This window comes from Myiozetetes cayanensis, unplaced genomic scaffold, assembly GCF_022539395.1.
Source record: "Myiozetetes cayanensis isolate MyiCay16 unplaced genomic scaffold, myiCay2020 scf6-25, whole genome shotgun sequence".
Classification (NCBI taxonomy): Eukaryota; Metazoa; Chordata; class Aves; order Passeriformes; family Tyrannidae; genus Myiozetetes; species Myiozetetes cayanensis.
Genome location: NW_026087853.1, coordinates 1,719,527 through 1,737,382, shown reverse-complemented (window position 1 = coordinate 1,737,382; position 17,856 = coordinate 1,719,527). Strand labels below are relative to the sequence as shown.

The window sequence follows — 17,856 nt, the reverse complement described above, 5'->3', positions numbered from 1 at the left end:
AGTCCACAATTTATAAGTCATTTAACTTAAAAGACAAATAATTCAGCCAGCCAAAAATGCATGACAGTGGCAATTTGCTTAGCACAATGTAAGGCAGTATGGCATTAGCTTCCACATGGTTATTTAGTGTGCTTCAGCTCCACGTTATAACACACCTTTTTACCCCTGAGATTTTTTTCCCTCGGGAAGAGATTTCCACTGGATGATTTTATAACACGAAAACCCCTCCACTGAGCTGAAGTTCTGAGGAAAAAAGCCTGCCACTTTTGCTTGAAACACCAACATTTAATTCTTCAGCCATACAGCTGAGCTGGCACACATCCAAAATTAAATCAATCGTGGCTCACTTCCGTGGTGGGCACAAGGCACTGCCAGCACTGTCTGCCTGCAGGAGACCCCAGGATTGTGAGCAGAATCCCCATGTTCAAGTTTTATTGGATGGCAAACTCTTTTTTTCTTTTACTGCCCACTTCTCACACTCTGATATTGCACAATTGGCATTTATTTCACCTTCTAAATCACCCGAGCAGTAACTGAAATGAATGAATTGCATTCGACTCCTGGCAGTACTCACACTTGGAGAAGCTCCTCGCTCTGGACAGCCAGAGATGCCTACAAAGAGATCAGAGATGGGTTAGGAGCAGACACCACGATCTGCCTCGTCAATCAGGCACTGCTGCAACACCACACAGCTGCACTCTGGGCCTTTCAGGGAATCCTGTCCAGCTTCCCTCGGCCAGGAGCCCAGCTGGGATACGGCATGGACAGACTGGGTGGAAAGGTAGATGAGAACGCAGGAGTAAGAAAGAACACAAAGCTGCAAATCCACATGATAAAAGGAAACAGGAACAGATATGCAACAGCCAGAAAAACTGGCTTAGAGCAACCCAGCCCTGAAGCTGTCCCTGGATTTCCATGGCCAACACAACTACTGGTTTTTCCATACCATCCTACGAGATACCATCACTCCCTTCAACTTCATTCAAACAGTGCACAATTGGAAGCTGTACCTGCTTGCAGTTCTCCTGCTTTAATTCTTGTATTTGAGCTTTAAAAGATTCATTTTCTTTTTGCACCTCCTGTTGAAAGAAAAAGGGTAACATATACTTGTGTATAAATATACACACTCACAATGTATACACTCCTCAAGGATGTTATCAAAACTTTACCTGCAACTGCTTTACTTGGTTTGCAATTTCTCTCTCTTTTTCTTCCACCACAGCTTTCAACTTCTTCATTTGTTCTTCTTCCCCTTTCAACCTGCAGAGATGGTTTAGAAAGTAAGAAAAAAAAAAAGATTAAAGTAAGGGAAAAAAAAAGGTTAAAGTAAGAATTTATGCTAAAAAGGGACAGACACTAACTGGGACAGTTTTTGTAGCAGAAGATAAATAAATTTTGGATGCTATATATAATTATCAGCCAAAAGGAGAGCACACACACACATGGAGAAGAAACAGCTCCAACCCAAGGAATGGATCACCTGGGCAATCCCTGCAAGCCAGGTGGCTCTGAAGGTGCCAGGGACAGTCTCCTGCAGGTGAGGCTGCCTCAGGTTCCACACCCTGGCTCTAGCAGAGCTCTGCTGGGAGGGCAGCACATCACAAGAGCTGCATTAAAGACAGAGCCCTTTTTTGGCACAGTCTCACAGGACCTTCCTCTGACTTGGAGCAGCCAGACAAAGCAGAGTCAGAACAGGGGAAAGCCTGGCAGCCTTTCTCCATAAAACAGGAGCTGGAGAATTGGCTACTGCATCCCAGCCTGGAAATGGCAGACTGGATCTGCTCACTGCTTCCCCCAGCTGAGCCACAGGCACTTCAAGCCACACTCTCTCAAAAATGCTAAACAGAAGGAGAAATTATCACTAGACACAAGAAGTTTCACTGGTTAATAGAGCCCTGGGTGAACATTCCCAGAGAGTGTGAGCAGCCCTGCTCAGGCAGGATGGGCAGGGACAGCAGACACTGAACAGCCATCGGCACTAAGAGCTTATTTTAGCAAAAGCCCATGAAATTCCTGAAACCAATTCATACATTCCAATTTAAGATAAATGCCAGCAGTGAATGCATATTCTCAGTAGACATTTGAGGAACTGCTACTATGCATACTCACATGCTCTGCAGGTCCTGGATTTGGGATGCAGCTGGTACCTGCAAAAAGTAATTCCCAGTCTCATTTTGATGGCACAGTTTTCAAATTAACAGCAACTCTTTGCATGAGCAGAGGCAAAACACAACTTGCAAGACACTTGCCAAAGAAACACCAGGAGTTTTGGATCAGACACTGATCCAAGAATAGCTAAACACATAATGGATTTCAGAAGCAGAGCTTACACCAAGCATCCCAAACTTCACACCAGCCAACTGCTCTCCATTCCAGATTTCCCCTGGGACAAATGCCTGTCTAGACTTCCACCCAAAATAAAAGTTACCATCACCAAAAATCACAAACTGAGTTGGAAATCCACCTTACTGGAAAAAAATTCTTCCATCAAGGATGTCCAGTTGCCGGCTCTCAAATCCAGTGCAGGGAACCAAAAGCCAAAATATTCCAGCCCCAGGTAAAGGCAGGAAGGAATCACAGCAAAGCCTGACCACTTTAGGAGGAGCTGCTAAACTCAGTCACAGCAGGAGCTCCTCCATGACCAGAGGCCTCCAGACCTGCTCCAGTCTGGCAAGGAGGTGCCCAGGACACGGCTCTGAGTCTGCCTGGGAGCTTCAAAGCTCTCAGACCACCAAAGCTCCTCGTTATGCAGAGTATCAGCCCAGCTAAGGAAAAGCTCTCAGAACCTGTTACCCATGTAAAACCTGTTCTGGATGAACACAGCTGAACCACTGGGATCTCTGCACTGCAGGCTACCAGCTTAGTCAAGCAGGATTTGAAACAGCTCTGCAGGCTGAAGGGAATGCAAACCCCTTTTTGAGAGGTAGAGGAGAAAAACGTTTTTCTGTTCAACCAAGGAGCATCCCCAAACCACATCCACTCTGCAGGCTGTACCTGTTGGAGCTGTTGCAGGTTCTGTTGTTCTAACTCCTGAACTTTACTGGTTAATTGTGCAATTGTATCCTTCTGACCCTTGGGACCAAAAAAAAAAAAAGCAAGTTTAGAAATGTAAATTTATCCCTTTCACAGCCAGAAATGCTGCAACAGAACTTATTTCCCTCCAGAATACCAAAGAAGGCTTACCTGCAGACATTCTCCTTTTTTAACAATCTCTTTCTCCTTCTCTTCCAATAAGGCCTCCATGGTTTTCACCTGCTTTTCCTTCCCCTTCAGCCTGTACCATTAAACACACAGAGACACACAGCATAAACCCCTGCTCCTTCATCCACCTGAAAATAAACCATCCCACGCTTTGCAGCACGTAAACAAAAGCAGCACTCTCTGATCAAAGGCACAAACACAACTCACCTGCTAAAAATCGATGTGTGAACACCTCCACCTCAGCCTGGGTTAGCAGGAGATGCCCTTGATCAGTGGTGCTGCTCATTAAGTGAGAGCTGGCACATATTTGCAGGGATGTCACACAAGTGTGCTCTCTCCTCGTCTAAAAATACTTCCTTCCCCCTCCCCAGCTGGGCACACGAGGGACTGACTGGATCCCTTACCCTGGGTGGACCCAGCTACAGCACAGCTATTTCCAAATTAAGTTTTCCAACTATGCCTTGCCCACATCCCTCCATCCTGGCTTGAATTTAAATCCTTGCAGCTACACTGGGGCTCACAAAAGCCAGGCAGCACTTCTTGTCTGCTGTCTCAGGCAGGACCAGGTGTTTCTGAGCAATGTTACCAGCCTGGATCACTTCACGTGGAGCACAGACAGCAGGAAAGAAATATTTTTAACTGAAAACAGAGCAGAGAAGTAAGGGTTGCACAGGGCAGATCAGACACTTAACAACTGCACTTACAGAGTCTGAAGTTCTTTGACTTGTGATGTAATCGACACCTAAAGAAAATAATCAGTATTTCAGTGCAATGCACGTGGAAAGGGCAAAATAATAAATGCTAAAAACTGCTCTAGGGAGAAAAAATAGGTATTCATAAAATAGGCACGATTTGTTGCAGTTATATAAGCATAAACACTCCTTTGTTTGTCTTTTTTTTTTATTATGGGAAGCCAAGTGTCTTCACTATTTACATTCTCCACATCTAAAATGTGACTTCCAGAGCAGCAAAGGAAATGGTGCAGATGGGAACACAAGCAGGCCCATATTTCCACCACAGGACACATAGGAACAAGCAGACACTGATGATGACAACCATCTCACTGGCCAACTGCAGCTCAAACACGAGGGATCATCCCTGATCACTGAGATCTCTGCACAAGGAATTGATTTTTGGGTGCTCTGTGCAACGTCAGTGCTCCTTTAAATTCCCATTTAAGGCTGAACATGGATTGAAGGCACAAGGTTTAGTGGGAATGTCTCTTTTGAATTCTGTATGAAAGACTGACAGTAGGGATCTGTGGGAGATCCTCTACCACGACATGGCAGGACTTTTAGACATTCCCAAAAATCTCTATTCTGCTTGCAGGAGGTGCACAAATTTATCACCTTTGGAGCAAGCATCCCTCATTTGGAGCTTTCCAGAGACAGCAACTACAAACTGCCCTTTTTTCCTGAGCTCTGTGTCAGTTCCAGGGGAAGGAAACACACAAAAATAACTCCCTCAGTTCCTGGAAATTTGCTCTGGAGGTAAAGTTCAAGATGGAAACACCTTCTGTGAAGCTTTGCCTAAAAAGGACAAAACTTTAACACTAAGGGAAGGAGAAGAAGAAGAAAAGGGGGTGACATGTTGGAATGTAACTAGAAAGACCGGAGAAAAAAAAAAAATAAAAAGTGCAGACCAAAAGCACAACCCACACAAACAAGCAAACTTCCTGACAGCACGATGGATTGAGCTGCTTGCAGAACAGGCTCCCTAAGGAAACGTGGGCTCACATTGCTCTGGATGCTAGACAGCAATCATGCCAAAAAAGCCAAGGCTCCTCCACTCCTGCATTCCTGATCGCTGGAGTAAAACTTCCTGTGCCAAGACTGACTCTCTCTGGGCACCGGGAAGGAAACGGTCTTGGGTTTACCTGGAAACCAGATACTATTTTGGAGTCTGTAGTTTTGTTCCAGCAACACAGAAAGGCCAACAACAGCAGATGCAACTCCAGAACTTGAAATTCCCAAGTTGTCAGCCCCCAAAAATGTCCCAGGTTTCCATGTTTTACTACAGGGACAGTAATGCACTGTGCCCAGCCAGAGCAAACGTTGCAGTGCCTTAAGCTCTAGCAATTCTTGCCAAATTCCAGCCCAACGGTCCAAAAAGCTCAGGCATCCAGAGGTAGGTGGTTTCTGAAGGACAGCACTACTAACACTACATATTTATGGCTTTATATCCAAGAATGGCTCTACCACTAAAACACACCCCTACCCAGTGCCATCGACCAGTGAAACAAAACACACCAGAACAGAAATGAGTGAGCAGCACATCCAAGGCAAGGCTGGGTCACACTGCTGCCACTAAGGTGTTTTTTACCTGTTTCTCCATCTCAAGCTGGGAATTTCCTACTTCTTCTTTCAGAGCCTCTATTTCCTGTGTCAAAGCCTTTTCAATGACAAAACAGACAGGGTTGGACAATGGAAACACAAAAAAACGCCACGAGAATGGATGCTACAAGTTCATCGCTCTACAGTGCCATGCAGTAACAAAGAAATGGTAAGTCAGTGGCATCCACACAGGAACCAAGGCAGGGATTGCACAGAGATACCTGAACAGTCTTCTCCTTGCTTGCTACTTTTAGGACTTCAGCTTGCAGGAGTTCTTCCACTGATTTTATCTTCCCGTCCTTCTCGTGGATCCTTAAAGAGAGCAGAGGGGCAACATTAGCTGAAAAAAAAGTGCTGCTCCAGCCAACACACAGGCTTTGGTTGTTATCCCATCACATCACCAGCCTCTGGGGTCCACAGTGGGACCAGGCAGGAGGAACAAACAGGAAGGATAAGAGTGGGAATAATCAGCACAAGCTGGCTTTATATAACCAGTAGTTCACATGCTAAATAGATACTATTACAATCTAAAAATGCAAAGCAATCAATAGTCCCTGGAATGACACTTAAAAATCAGCCTTCAGTGGACTTTCCAGCAAAGTATTTATCAACTTAGAGCACACACAGAGCAAACAAGCTCACTCCTTTCGAAATGCCTACTGAACAAAAAGGGGGATCTGACAAATCAGTGCAGTTCTAGTTCCAAGCCAGGGTTATGAAATTAATTGCTGAGCAGAGAAGCAACTGGATTTGCAGAAGGTATTGATCTGACATGATGTGCCTCTGAAGTGAAAACGCTTCCCACCACACACACACACTTCACCCAGTTAAAAGCAAATAATTTCAGGGAAGTGATTTACTTGTAGTCATGGGATAAAGACAGAGAGAAGCAACGATTAGAAATTAAATCTGTGCAGCAACTTACACTTTCTGGAGTTCCTCCACCAGTGATTGGAAGGAAACCTGTTCAAAACAGAGCTTCAACTTAGAAAAAAACCAGAAGACAGCAAAACAATCTGCAGGTGTTTGAGGGGTGAGGAGTAGAGAGCTGGAGCACCCTGGCACTGAGTAAATGATGCAGCAGCCTAATGATTTTATTTATCTCCTAAGAAAATTAGCTGCCAGTTTCCAGTTTCTGACAAACCAATAATACCAAGTCTGCTGCAAGGTCCAGAAAAACAACAGCAAACTCACCCCATCTTTATCAGGAGAGGGTGAGGTTCAACACCAGCATTTGATCAGTCAACCTTTAATACTGGCACTACTGTACATCTCTTCATGGTCACTGTGCTTCCCCTTTTCCATGAGTGATTTTTCTAGAAACTAAGTGCCCTCCTGAGCTGTCCAAGCAGAGCTGGATGTCAAGGAAAGGCACCTTCTGATCAGAACATCGAAAATGACAGTGCTGTGACAGTGCCCCCTGATCAGAGCCATAAAGAGAAGGGGGTAAATCACATCTGCAGAGTGGGGATTAACGCTGGAAAGCTCCAACACACAGCAGGAAGCTGGGACAGTACAAGCTGCCTCCCAAGCCATGCCTGCTGCTCTGGGCTTCTGGAAAAACCAATCCACAGCCATTTCAGTGCGTGGCCAACTCTGGATCCTTTACATCAGCCCCGCTTCTTACACCTCTGCACAGGAAATGTTTGACAGAAGCACGAGCTTCCAGACCAGCTCTGGAAGAAAACAGGATGCTTTGCCAACAGGCTTCAAAGGCATCTCCACCTTTTTCCCCTCAACTTTTGCAACCACAGCAAGATTCTTTCAGATTTAGTTTAGGTGTAATAAAAGTTTTAGATGAAAAGTACTACCTGCTCCGATTGCTGAATTTGCAGACTTTGAAGTTCTTTTCTCAGGGATGAATTTTCCGTTCTCAGTGCCTTTGAAAGCAGACACACAGATAATGAAAGACTCATTTGGTGGGGGAAAAAAGTGTTAAGCTTGACAGAAAAGTAATTTCTTTTAGAATAAGCGAAAGACTTTGAAAGTCTGAAAGAGAGACACCCCCACCTACCCCCTCCTCTGCAGCTGTTGGAGCCAAAGCATTCAATGGATTAATTATTCATCATGGATAACTTGGAGTGGACTTCATTCAATGTATAGGAAGTTAAAGCCCAGGTACAGAGCAAGGTGGGAATGTTGTAACTGAGCAGAGAGTTCAGAAAAGCAAATGTAAGAAGTTATGTTATAGGCCATTGCCATTCCTCACATCCTTGGGGATGCCCATTAATTTCCAACTATTTATATGATATGGGGATTCAAATAATAACAACTTTTACTCTGGAGCCAATAATAATGTCCAAAATACACAAGGAGTCAAAGGTGCCCTTGTAGAGAAACACACTACAAGCTTAAAAATCACATATTCTTAACACTGCCATTAGCATTGTTAAAAAAATTAAAGAATAGTACTTCAAACAAATAATTAAGACATCTTAGATGAAGTTGTAAAACACCATTACCCCTGGAGGGGTTTAAAAGCCCTGTGGATGTGGCACTTGGGGACATGGGTCAGTGGTGGGCTTGGCAGTGCTGGGGGAACGGTCTGACTTCATCTTAAAAGGTCTTTTCCAACTCAAACTATTCTGTGATGTGCTCACATCTCTGGCTGTTCAGTAACCTGACAGATTTCCTATCCCTCCCCAGCACAGGGGTGTCACCAATGCACCTGGAATTTAGGGACATTAGGAAAGGGAGCATTGCCCTTGGCTCTGTCCAGGTAGACAGGACTCAACTTCCCAGCAAAAGCCAGCTGAAAGCACACAGGGATTTTTGTTCTGGCCTTCCAGGCTTCTCATGGCTACCTTCTTTATAAACAAACAGGCAGGAAATAACTCCATCCAAAAGGTGTCACTGCTTTATAATCCATTTAACCCTCCAGATTACCAATTAAGCAAAAAGATGCAGGAATCCCATAACGCCAAGTTTTTACAAAACACCCTTTGCTAAAGGCAGATTTGTTGGAGATTAAGCCAAATGAACAGCTCCGAAGATGTATTCCCATTATTCCAAAGGACACCAGGATTGCATCCCAGCAAAATCTGCCCTAGATTAAGCAGAGAGAAGCACTTACTCCAGGCCATCAGTGCTAATGCTCAGTCTATCTTACAAAAAAAGGTTTTAAGCTTGTCTCCACAAGATGCTTTTCCTATTCAGAAGGAATTATCTCAGGCTGCACTATGAGCACTCCAACACACGCTTTGCACCAAGAGCACTTCATCTCTACTTCCCCATCAAGAGACAATACAAGAGATTTTACCTTCAGCTCCTCCTCTTTATTAGCCACCTGTATGAGTCCTGCCTCCAGCAGCTCTTCAACTGTCTTGATTTTATCATCCCTCTCTCTCATGCTGAGAAAGCAAGAGTGAGTATTAGGAGAAGGAGAGTTAATCATTGAAGGCAGTTTAGCTACCAACAGTAACCTCACTGCCAACAAAATCTTTATTTTAGCCTCTGACTCAAAATAAAAAAAAGTTTCTTACCTTTTTTCCATCTGCTCTATCAAGTCTTTGTTTGTCTATAAAAAAAAAACAAAAAGGGTCATCATTAATTGGATTAATAATGATTTGGTATTAAAAAAAAAAAAAAACAAAACCAACAAAAAAGCAGAAGCTTGGTTACAACACTAATTCAGAAAGCAAAACAAAGCAGGGGAAGAATGTCCTCATGGCAAGTGTGTCTCTAATATTGAGGCTGAAAAATTATCAATCTTTCAGAGAGGGGACAGATCCAGCCCAAATGCCTGGATGATTTTACACTGATGGACTTGCAGCATCTAATCCACAGTAGCCAGCTCCAGCACCTAAAAAAATCTCCCTTTTTTTGAGCTTTTATTGGAATCACAAGCTCTACCTGAGGCTCACTCAGCAGAACAATTCTGATTTCTCAACACCACCACACTGTGAGAGACCAGATGGGAAATATAAAATCAGCTTCCAGGAAAAAAAAAAAAAATAAATCAGCCCCAGTCTTCCAGACAGGACACGAGATCAGCCAGACCCAGGGGAGCAGATCTGGTTCTCCACCAGAAAGAAAGGGAGCTGCTCCAGACAGGGAGCTCCTGGCCAGCAGACACCAGCCCAGAAAAGGAGATAAGTTTCCTGCCCTGCAAGTCTTTTTCCAGTGTTTCAGGAAGTTTTCTCACTGGTACAAAAAGCCAGAGGTGTTCACAAGGGCTCTCCCAGGCAATGCTCCCGAAGGAGAGGCAGATGAGCAGCTCCTCAGCTCTGACCTGCAGCATCCTCTGAGCACCAGACTGGCTGCAGCCATGGGCAAAAACACACAATAGGAGGTAAAAGCCATCCCAATGGAAAGAGTTTTCCCATTCCATGGGTCTGTTCTTTGCTGTTACTGGTTTGAGGATTCAGTCCACGGTGGAAGAAAACAAGCAGGGTAAAAATCTTGCTCTGGGGTCTTTCCACAGCCCAGAAAAACCCTCTCCTCTGGAAGGGATGGGGTTTTTTTAATCCAGAAAACTGCTGACAAAACAGTGTGGTTGAACAAATAAGCTCTTGCTTGTGTTAAACTAGGAGTCTTCAGGAGAGGGAAAAAACATAAAAATCCATGTTTTGTTTGGACACCCTTGGCTAGGTCTAGAAGGCAGTCACAACTGCCTTACTTTGAACCCTCCATGGAAAATACCTAAAAAGCATCAATTTTGACACCAACCAGTTCAGCCTGCAACCAGGTTAAGAAAAAAAACTGAAGAAATTAAAAGACTGGAAGATATTTGATAAAACCTCAGCTATACCTGCTCAGACAGGAGAGTCTGCAGCTTCTGAACCTCAGCTTGCAGAGCTGTGTTTTGATCCTTGAGAACCTAGAAGAAAATTCAGACATTTTATCAGTTCAGAACTGCAAAGCCTAAACTACAGCATTTCCATAATGGCAGTGAGATAATTAAACAGCACAGAAGTCATTACAGAGAGTTCTTTGGAAGCCTACAAGACTACAAAGAGTCCTTTCCTCTTCTTTCTTGCTTTTCTGTATTAAGGACAAAAGTATTGTCCTTATGTTCCCATGAGAAATTCAGCTGTTACCATCTTTATTCCCTGGCAGAGAATCAGGCAGTAACAAGTGTGAGAAGCTCAGGGAAAAAAAAAAAAAAAAGAAAAAAAAAAGCATTTTCCTCCTCGAGCAGCATCACCATCATGTCAAGATTTGATAGCTGCCTCTTCCAAAACACTCATCTGCTGAAGCAAATGGTCCAAGACTCCCTTTCTAGTTCCCTTCAGCTGCCTTAAAGCACAGCAAGGAATTGTCAATCCAGCAGCAGAGGTTTGCACAGCTCCCACACTTGGGAAGAGGCTGGGAAGAGGTGAATGGGGAAGACAAACAGCCCCACTATGCATTCCTGCTCTATGCAACAGGCACAGCAGCCCTTAACAGACAGCCTGTCTGCCTGGATTCCTCACATGTATTTTCAAATCCTCCCCTATTATTGCTCTTTGCTTTCCAAAGTCTTTTTTTTAAGACTCGAAGTAAAAAGCAGGGCACGTGCTCTGGGCTTTCAGCCTGACTGAGAAAACAGGAGCAGGAAGGGACAGCAACAGTGAGGATTAAAAGCATTGCTCTGTTTTTCCCCACTTTCATGTGCATGGGAAACAGCAGCACTTCCTCAGGTGGAAGCATTTAGTACAGTACTGGTGTGGTTTGTGTTTGGGATCAAAGACAGGAGGAGGAAGAGATCAGCAGTGCACATAATATTCGTGCTGAGAGCACACTGTAGATTTCTGCACTATCAGGATGATCATCTTCTGCATTCAGTTCTCTATTCACTTCCCCAAGAACTGCCAGAATTGCCTCCAGGTGATTTTTTGCCACTACTTAGCACTGAATTGATTTCAGCACATAACCATTCACAACACCTCCAAGGCCTTCTTCCTGGGTAACAGTTACTACAGAAACCACCACACTAAAGGATGCTCATTTTATTCCTCCTCTTATTCATTTTCACCACTTCACTTGCTATTTTATAGTGTTCCACCACGCTGAGAGCCCTGAGAGTGTCACTAACTTGAGACCTGCCCACTTACTCCAGCCTGCCATCTCTTCCCACTCCCATTTCGACACTGTTTATGTCCCAGTTACCCAGCACACACTTCACTGAAGATTCAGACAACAGCTTTGTTCCAAAAATCAACTGAAATTGTACTTTGTTTCCTGTTCAATTAACTGAGCAAACTTCTTCCCTCTTATTCTCTGACAGAGAAACTACTGAGCCTTGCAAGGGACTCTCATCAAAACCTCTTTGAAAGTGCCACTTTAACACACGAATCAAGTTTACTACCTGCTTCAAAGAGCTCCAGGAGACTCCAGAGGCTTCTCCTACAAAAGCATCCTGCCTCTGCCACTACCCACCTGCTCTGTTCCTCACTAAAAACACCTTACCAACCTGACCTTGTGAGATTCAGAGTGACTGACCTCACACCAGAAACATCAGAAGAGCTGCAGCCCCCACCAGGGGCTTTAAAGGAATTAAAAAGACAGAGTCATCACCCTTCTCAGGAAGCAGGGCTGTTTCTAAGAGCCCCAGCTCAGAAGAAAAAGGCCAAGGTGGCAGAGGGCAAGGAGGGGTTAAACTGCTCTCTGCACACACCATCTAGAAACCAGCAGCAGCTTTGCTGTGCAGACCCCAGATGTCAGAACAAAAGCTTCAGCAGTTTAGCTGCAAGCCCTTAGGAGAAACAATCTGGAAGAAGGCAGAAGGAAAATAAGCAATTTTACACCCACCTTGACAGAAAACAGAGACTTGGCATGGTAATCTAAGCAACAAAAGCTCACACCAAGGCCTTGAAAGTCATATTAAAAGGTGTAATGCTGGAAAAATCACAACAGCTTTCACTGTACAGCCTCCTCCTGCAGATTTCAAAGCCCTCTCTCCTCACAACTGCAGACACTGCATTTAACATGTGCTCCCCCAGCTCTTACTCTGCTGCACAGTCAGCTGCTACTACTGTGACATCCCACATTGCTCTTGCCTTGCAAACACAATACTGTAATTCACCTTGACACACAAGAGTCAGTTTTATTTCACTGTTCTGTAGTTGCTCCACAACCTTCAAACTCTGTAAAACTTACTGTAAATAAGCACAACAGTAACTAATCTGCACCTTACCTTGAATTCTTCTTTTGTGTTTGAAATCTGGGCAAGTTCTTCTCGAAGCTGATCTTCAAGACTTCTTATTTTGTCATCTTTGATGTGAATGCTGAGACACAGCAGAACAGTTAAACACGTTTCCCAATCCAAAGTCTTACAAAAAGCACCATTCAAAAGAACATAGAAAGACTGATAAACATTGTTTATCAAATCCCAGAGCTATTTACCTTTTCTGCATCCTTTCCAGCTCATGTGCAGCAGCAGCCTAGATATAAAGAGGATTAACACAGACTTAGGATACATCACATGATTCAATCAACCTTTCATTCCACAATATTAAAAAGCCAGAACAAGTCATTTGGCCTCTCAGCACATGACTGAAATCAAGAGTGAAAGGGGTAAGCTTGTCTTCGTGCACTTTTACACCACCAATCACCAACACCAGGCAAGATGTAATTATGCAAAGGGAAGGAGATCTCGAAGAGATTCATTTGACAAACTGGGATTATCTCTAATTAAACACTTCATTTCCACCTCTCTAATAAACAGGCCGTGAAGCAGTAACGGAGGGACAGCATTTTGTTTGGCCCTAATGAGATCTCTATGGTGAGGCAGGGGGGTTGTGTGCTTTTGGGGTTTATTTTTGGGGGGGGAATAATGCTGATGACCCTCGTAAGTAAATGCCTGCACATTCACGGACAGTTGTGTTCACTCCTGTGGAGTGTCCTGCACCCTGTGAGCCTTAAAAATCTAACCCAACCAAGCAAATTGCTTCAGGAACTTGGGTATCCAAGTAAAAGATTTTGTTGGTGAAGGAGGGATAAGAAAGAGGCCTCCCAGCAGCTGTAAGAACTCCAGGGAATCAGGTATTAGCCTGATCCGGAAGCCTCACACACCATTAATGTGCTTAAGCACAGCTTGCTTAAAGCCAACAGATCTGCATTTGCATTTACGGCAGAACAGGCAGTGGGAAGGGAGTAAAATTAAACATTTAATGAAAAAACTATTTCACCTGTTCATTTGTCAGAGCCTGCAACTTCTGGACCTCTGATTTCAGGGACAGGTTCATGTTCTGTAAGACCTGAAGGAAGGAGAAGACGAAATACATTTGCAGTTCATATACAGACAGTATTTCAGGTAAGTTCACTCTCCAGGGCAAAGCATTTCAGGTTACTTTTTGAAGGAAAATCCTCAAGCTTCCGTATCAGCAGCTTTCCCAGCATCTAGCACTGGCCTAGAGGAGCCAAATGAGCAGACTTGTAGCTGAAGGGGTTGTTTCTAGAGCCAAAGGCAGCAGCCTTGGGGGCTTCCTTTTGTACAGGCAGCCAACACTCTCCCCTTGTATCAGCTGGCATTTACACATGCTTTTATTATACCTTGAGCTCTTCCTCCTTGCTGGTTAGGTTGGCATGTTCATTGCCTAATGAGTCCTCCATCTGCTTGATCTGTTTGTCCTTCTCTGCAATCCTGCACAAATGAGAAACAATGGCAGATCAGTACAAAAAGATCTGGATGAAAACGGTACAGGAAACATCAGGCTAAAACACAGCCCCTACTCTCAATCCTGCTGACTGCACGTTTTGGATCCATAAAACTTTTCCATTTTAAATGTTGTCCATTAGCCAAAAAAAATTTTATGAGACATTCCCCAGCTCTGAAACACAACAACTGCCCCATCTCCCAAAGGGAGAAAACCCTCCTGGCACAGCCACGTACAGCCCAAATAATTACAATTCCCGTGGTCACTCAACATTCCTGCCCTGACCCCTGCACAACAGGCAGAGAGAAAACAAGAGAGTTGTTGCACACAGAGCCACCTACAACAGCCTCCAAACCTGAGGCCAGGCACGGAAGGGAAATCCGTAGGAAGTGGTTTCCCAGCTCCCAAGTCAATCTTGTGGTGGGAAGTTAAAAGCACGGCACAGCAACAATTCCCTCCCCCAGTCCCTCCTGCAGGTGGCACGGAGGGAAGGTGGCAGGCACTGAAAGCCAGGAACACCTCCCAAATCCCAGAGGAAACGAATGCTCACACTTTGTGGAGTTCTTCTGCCAGGACTGAAGCTGAAGTCTGTAAAAAGGGGAAAAAAAAAAAAAAAGAAGCTGAAAATAAAGCAAGTCAAAGAATCCTCATCTACAGTGAGCCAGGAATAGCATTTGTCTAGTTATTTTAAACTGGCAGAGGATGCTTCCAGCTATTTCCTGGCTAAGGGACACTGAAGGAATACCAGCCCATACCAATGTCCCTTCTTCCCCTCTGGCCTAAGGCAGCATGAAGGAAGAAAAGACCTGTATTATTTCCCCTTCACCAGATTCAAACAAGCCACAGGGTTCACCAGCACCTGTCTCCCAGGAGTTAAGTGCTTTATGGGACATTCTGCTGACAAACCACTCAAATTTAAAAAAAAAAAGAAAACCCTGCACAGTGTATCAGGACTTGTGTTAGGAACAGAAACAGTGACACAAAACCAGCAAGTGGCATTTTTTTCCTCCCTGGAAAAAGCCTATTCCTTTGCTGTCACACACAACAGGGCAGGACAGACCCATCACACTGCAGACTGTTCACATCCAGTTTGGGAGCAGCTGTGGCAGAACTGCCAAGGACATTTGTGCTTCACGTACGTGGTTCCCCTTTTCCAGTCTTTCCCTCCCCCAAAATCCTGGATCTCACAGAGCTTGTGCCCATGGGACCTTATAGCAATCCCTGTACTGCCCTATCAACATCACACCATGGAGAACAGCAGAGGGAAAAAAATTATCAAAGGGAACAAACAGTTCCAGTCCCAGAGGTGTCTTTAATGACCAAAAGAGTTTCACCAACCCTGATACCCAGAGGGGGATCCAGTCCAACCTCACCTCTCCATAGGGCTTTTTTTACACCCACTGTCCATGGTGGAAAAACATCCCTGAATTTTCATGGCCAGTGGGGGCTACACAGAAAAAGCACACATCTCCTTCCAACAGCTCTCCATGTACAACCCAGAGCTACAAAGTAAAATTTCCCGAGGGAATAATTTCCAAAGCCTCTAAAGGACTAGGAGGAGAGGAGCAGGTCATGAAGATGCTGTAAATCCAGAGTGGCTCTTCCTTCACTACTCTCTCCACACCCAAAGGGTTAAAGCACTTCAAGCAAATCCAGATTTTCAGTCTGTCGTGGAATTTAATCAAATTCCATCAAGCACATCCACGATTAAAAGAAGGCTGTTCCCATGCAGTTGGGTGCTGTCTCCACTTGTGCCCACAAAGCCTTTCTGAGCTGATTTCTGTGACCTACCCTCTACATGGAAGCAACACCAGTGACCCTGAGGCTTTACACAGTGTTTACAACAGAAATAAATTCTCAAATAAACCGGTCAAACTAAAATTTCAAAGATTCAAATAACTGAGAAAGGGCATTGTGCAGGTTTGGTGGGTTTTGTTTTCTTCTGCACAGAAATGAACAAACAACTTTATACAGGGGCTACCATAAGACAGTGTTTCTCACAAGGGAAAAAGCACAATCAGGTGGTTCACAGGACTGCAAAAAGACCAAAAGAACCACAGGACAGAATTTTACACATGCAAAGCTACAGAAAACAAACATTCAGAAAGGTACTACACCCTTTGGTTATAAATGAAAGCCACTATGGGAGAAAATAAGTGGATTTTCCCCCCAAAAAATAAAGAAGCTTAAAGTTTTACACCACTTTGAGAAACATTAGAAAAAAGGATGCTACCAAGTCCTTGCTTTCGGCATTACATCTCATATTCAGCTACAAAAAAAAAGTCTTATTTTTTTAATGAAAGTGCACAATTCATGACTACAAAAGAAAGTCTGAGAACATGCTGTACCTGGGCTGCCATTTGTGAATGAAACTTCTGAAGCTGAGCATTCAAAGCATCATTCTGCTCTATCAGCTCCTTGTAAGAGAGCACAGAAAGAAAAGCAGGCTGAGATCTGCAGCTGGTCAACTTTGGCTAGGATTAGCTTTTAGCCTTGATTGTGTTAGTAGGAACAGTTCAGCATTTACGTGTCAGACACTTTTACGAGATGCTGTTTTGTTCTGGTTTCTTCTCCCCACTAAGATCAACCAGTTTGAGTGGAAGCACAAGGACCTGTTGTGTATCAAGAGAGGAATATTCCCCACCATAATCCGTTTGGGTTTCCTGAATCCCTCAAGAGCTGTGTCCACACTGCCACCTCTCACCACCTGACGCCAGGGAGAAGGGAGATCACTCCAGAAGAGCTCACACGAACATCAGAGGTGCAGGGCTGCTCTCCCAGGGTGTTCCCCACACCGTGGCACCATTTCACAGCTTGGAAAATCAGGTCAGCACGTTTTGCTGACTTGCCCACGGCACTTCTCAGGTGTGAAATGGCCCCAGACCTCCTCACAGCACCACACACAAGGTCTCACTCCGCAAGTGGACTGGCACGGTTTTCTCATCCTTTATTCGGTGGGAAAGCTTTACTAAAGCAGCATTTCAAGGATATTTCTGCACTTCCACAGTCACAAAGTGAGAGAAAAAGAACCCAAACCCTTAAAATACATGAGCAATACTACCTGCACCTGCATTTGCATGGAGTCCTCCTCAGAAGCTCTCTTTTGCTCAGCCTCCAATAACTGCAGCATCCTCTGCTCCAGCTGCTGTTTTGACACCATTGTATCAGTAAGTTTACTGTGCAAGCTCTGGATTTCATTGTCTTTGGCCACAAGCTTATTCTGCACATCTGTAGCAGAAACGTCAGGGTTTTAATTCAGGAGTCAATATTTCAACTTTTGGGGATATCATTTTCACTGAGAAGAGGGAGGCTGATGAGAAGCTTTGTCCCAGCAAGCCAAGGTTCAGCTCCCTCATCAGCGCTCCGACTAACTGGGATCACAACACACTATTTCCCCCAGCAATACCAACTTCACCTCAGCTTTCTTTAAGCCATTTACTCAGTAATGCCCTCTTTTTTTAAAAATTACAACAGCCAATTCACTGCAGCAAGCATCATTTAGGAATTCTGTGGTACATGCCTTGTTGTGCAGCTTCGTGTTCTGCTGTTCTTTTCCTGAGATAGGCCTGGATTTCTTCCCATCTTCTCTCTGCTTCCTGCTGCTGGACCTTCATATTAAAAAGAGAGTTGATGTAAAGAAGTCTAACCTTTTAATTTATTTTTGAAACGTTCAGAGTGCATCCCCTCAGTGGCATTCCCAAAACATATGGCAATGAAGTGAAATTGTTTCTTGTTTCCATTAG

General features: G+C 44.3%; 1 protein-coding gene across 8 annotated transcripts in view; it reads right to left on the bottom strand.

Annotated features, from left to right (window-relative positions):
- KTN1 (kinectin 1) overlaps nt 1-17,856 on the bottom strand; it is a 75,867-nt gene that overhangs the window by 18,995 nt on the left and 39,016 nt on the right. For 4 of the 8 annotated variants that reach the window (XM_050335451.1, XM_050335454.1, XM_050335453.1 and 1 more), the window contains exons 10-31: nt 17,634-17,721; nt 17,175-17,341; nt 16,462-16,530; nt 14,664-14,701; nt 14,010-14,100; nt 13,646-13,714; nt 12,861-12,898; nt 12,652-12,742; nt 10,285-10,353; nt 9,017-9,051; nt 8,794-8,884; nt 7,346-7,414; nt 6,460-6,497; nt 5,756-5,846; nt 5,524-5,592; nt 3,906-3,943; nt 3,184-3,274; nt 2,995-3,072; nt 2,110-2,147; nt 1,170-1,260; nt 1,011-1,079; nt 575-612 (exon numbers count right to left, since the gene is read on the bottom strand). In XM_050335451.1, coding sequence (XP_050191408.1) covers nt 575-612; nt 1,011-1,079; nt 1,170-1,260; nt 2,110-2,147; nt 2,995-3,072; nt 3,184-3,274; nt 3,906-3,943; nt 5,524-5,592; nt 5,756-5,846; nt 6,460-6,497; nt 7,346-7,414; nt 8,794-8,884; nt 9,017-9,051; nt 10,285-10,353; nt 12,652-12,742; nt 12,861-12,898; nt 13,646-13,714; nt 14,010-14,100; nt 14,664-14,701; nt 16,462-16,530; nt 17,175-17,341; nt 17,634-17,721 — 1,556 coding nt within the window. The remainder of the gene's footprint in view (nt 1-574; nt 613-1,010; nt 1,080-1,169; nt 1,261-2,109; nt 2,148-2,994; nt 3,073-3,183; nt 3,275-3,905; nt 3,944-5,523; nt 5,593-5,755; nt 5,847-6,459; nt 6,498-7,345; nt 7,415-8,793; nt 8,885-9,016; nt 9,052-10,284; nt 10,354-12,651; nt 12,743-12,860; nt 12,899-13,645; nt 13,715-14,009; nt 14,101-14,663; nt 14,702-16,461; nt 16,531-17,174; nt 17,342-17,633; nt 17,722-17,856) is intronic. The other 4 variants (XM_050335456.1, XM_050335459.1, XM_050335460.1 and 1 more) reach the window with 2 other exon arrangements.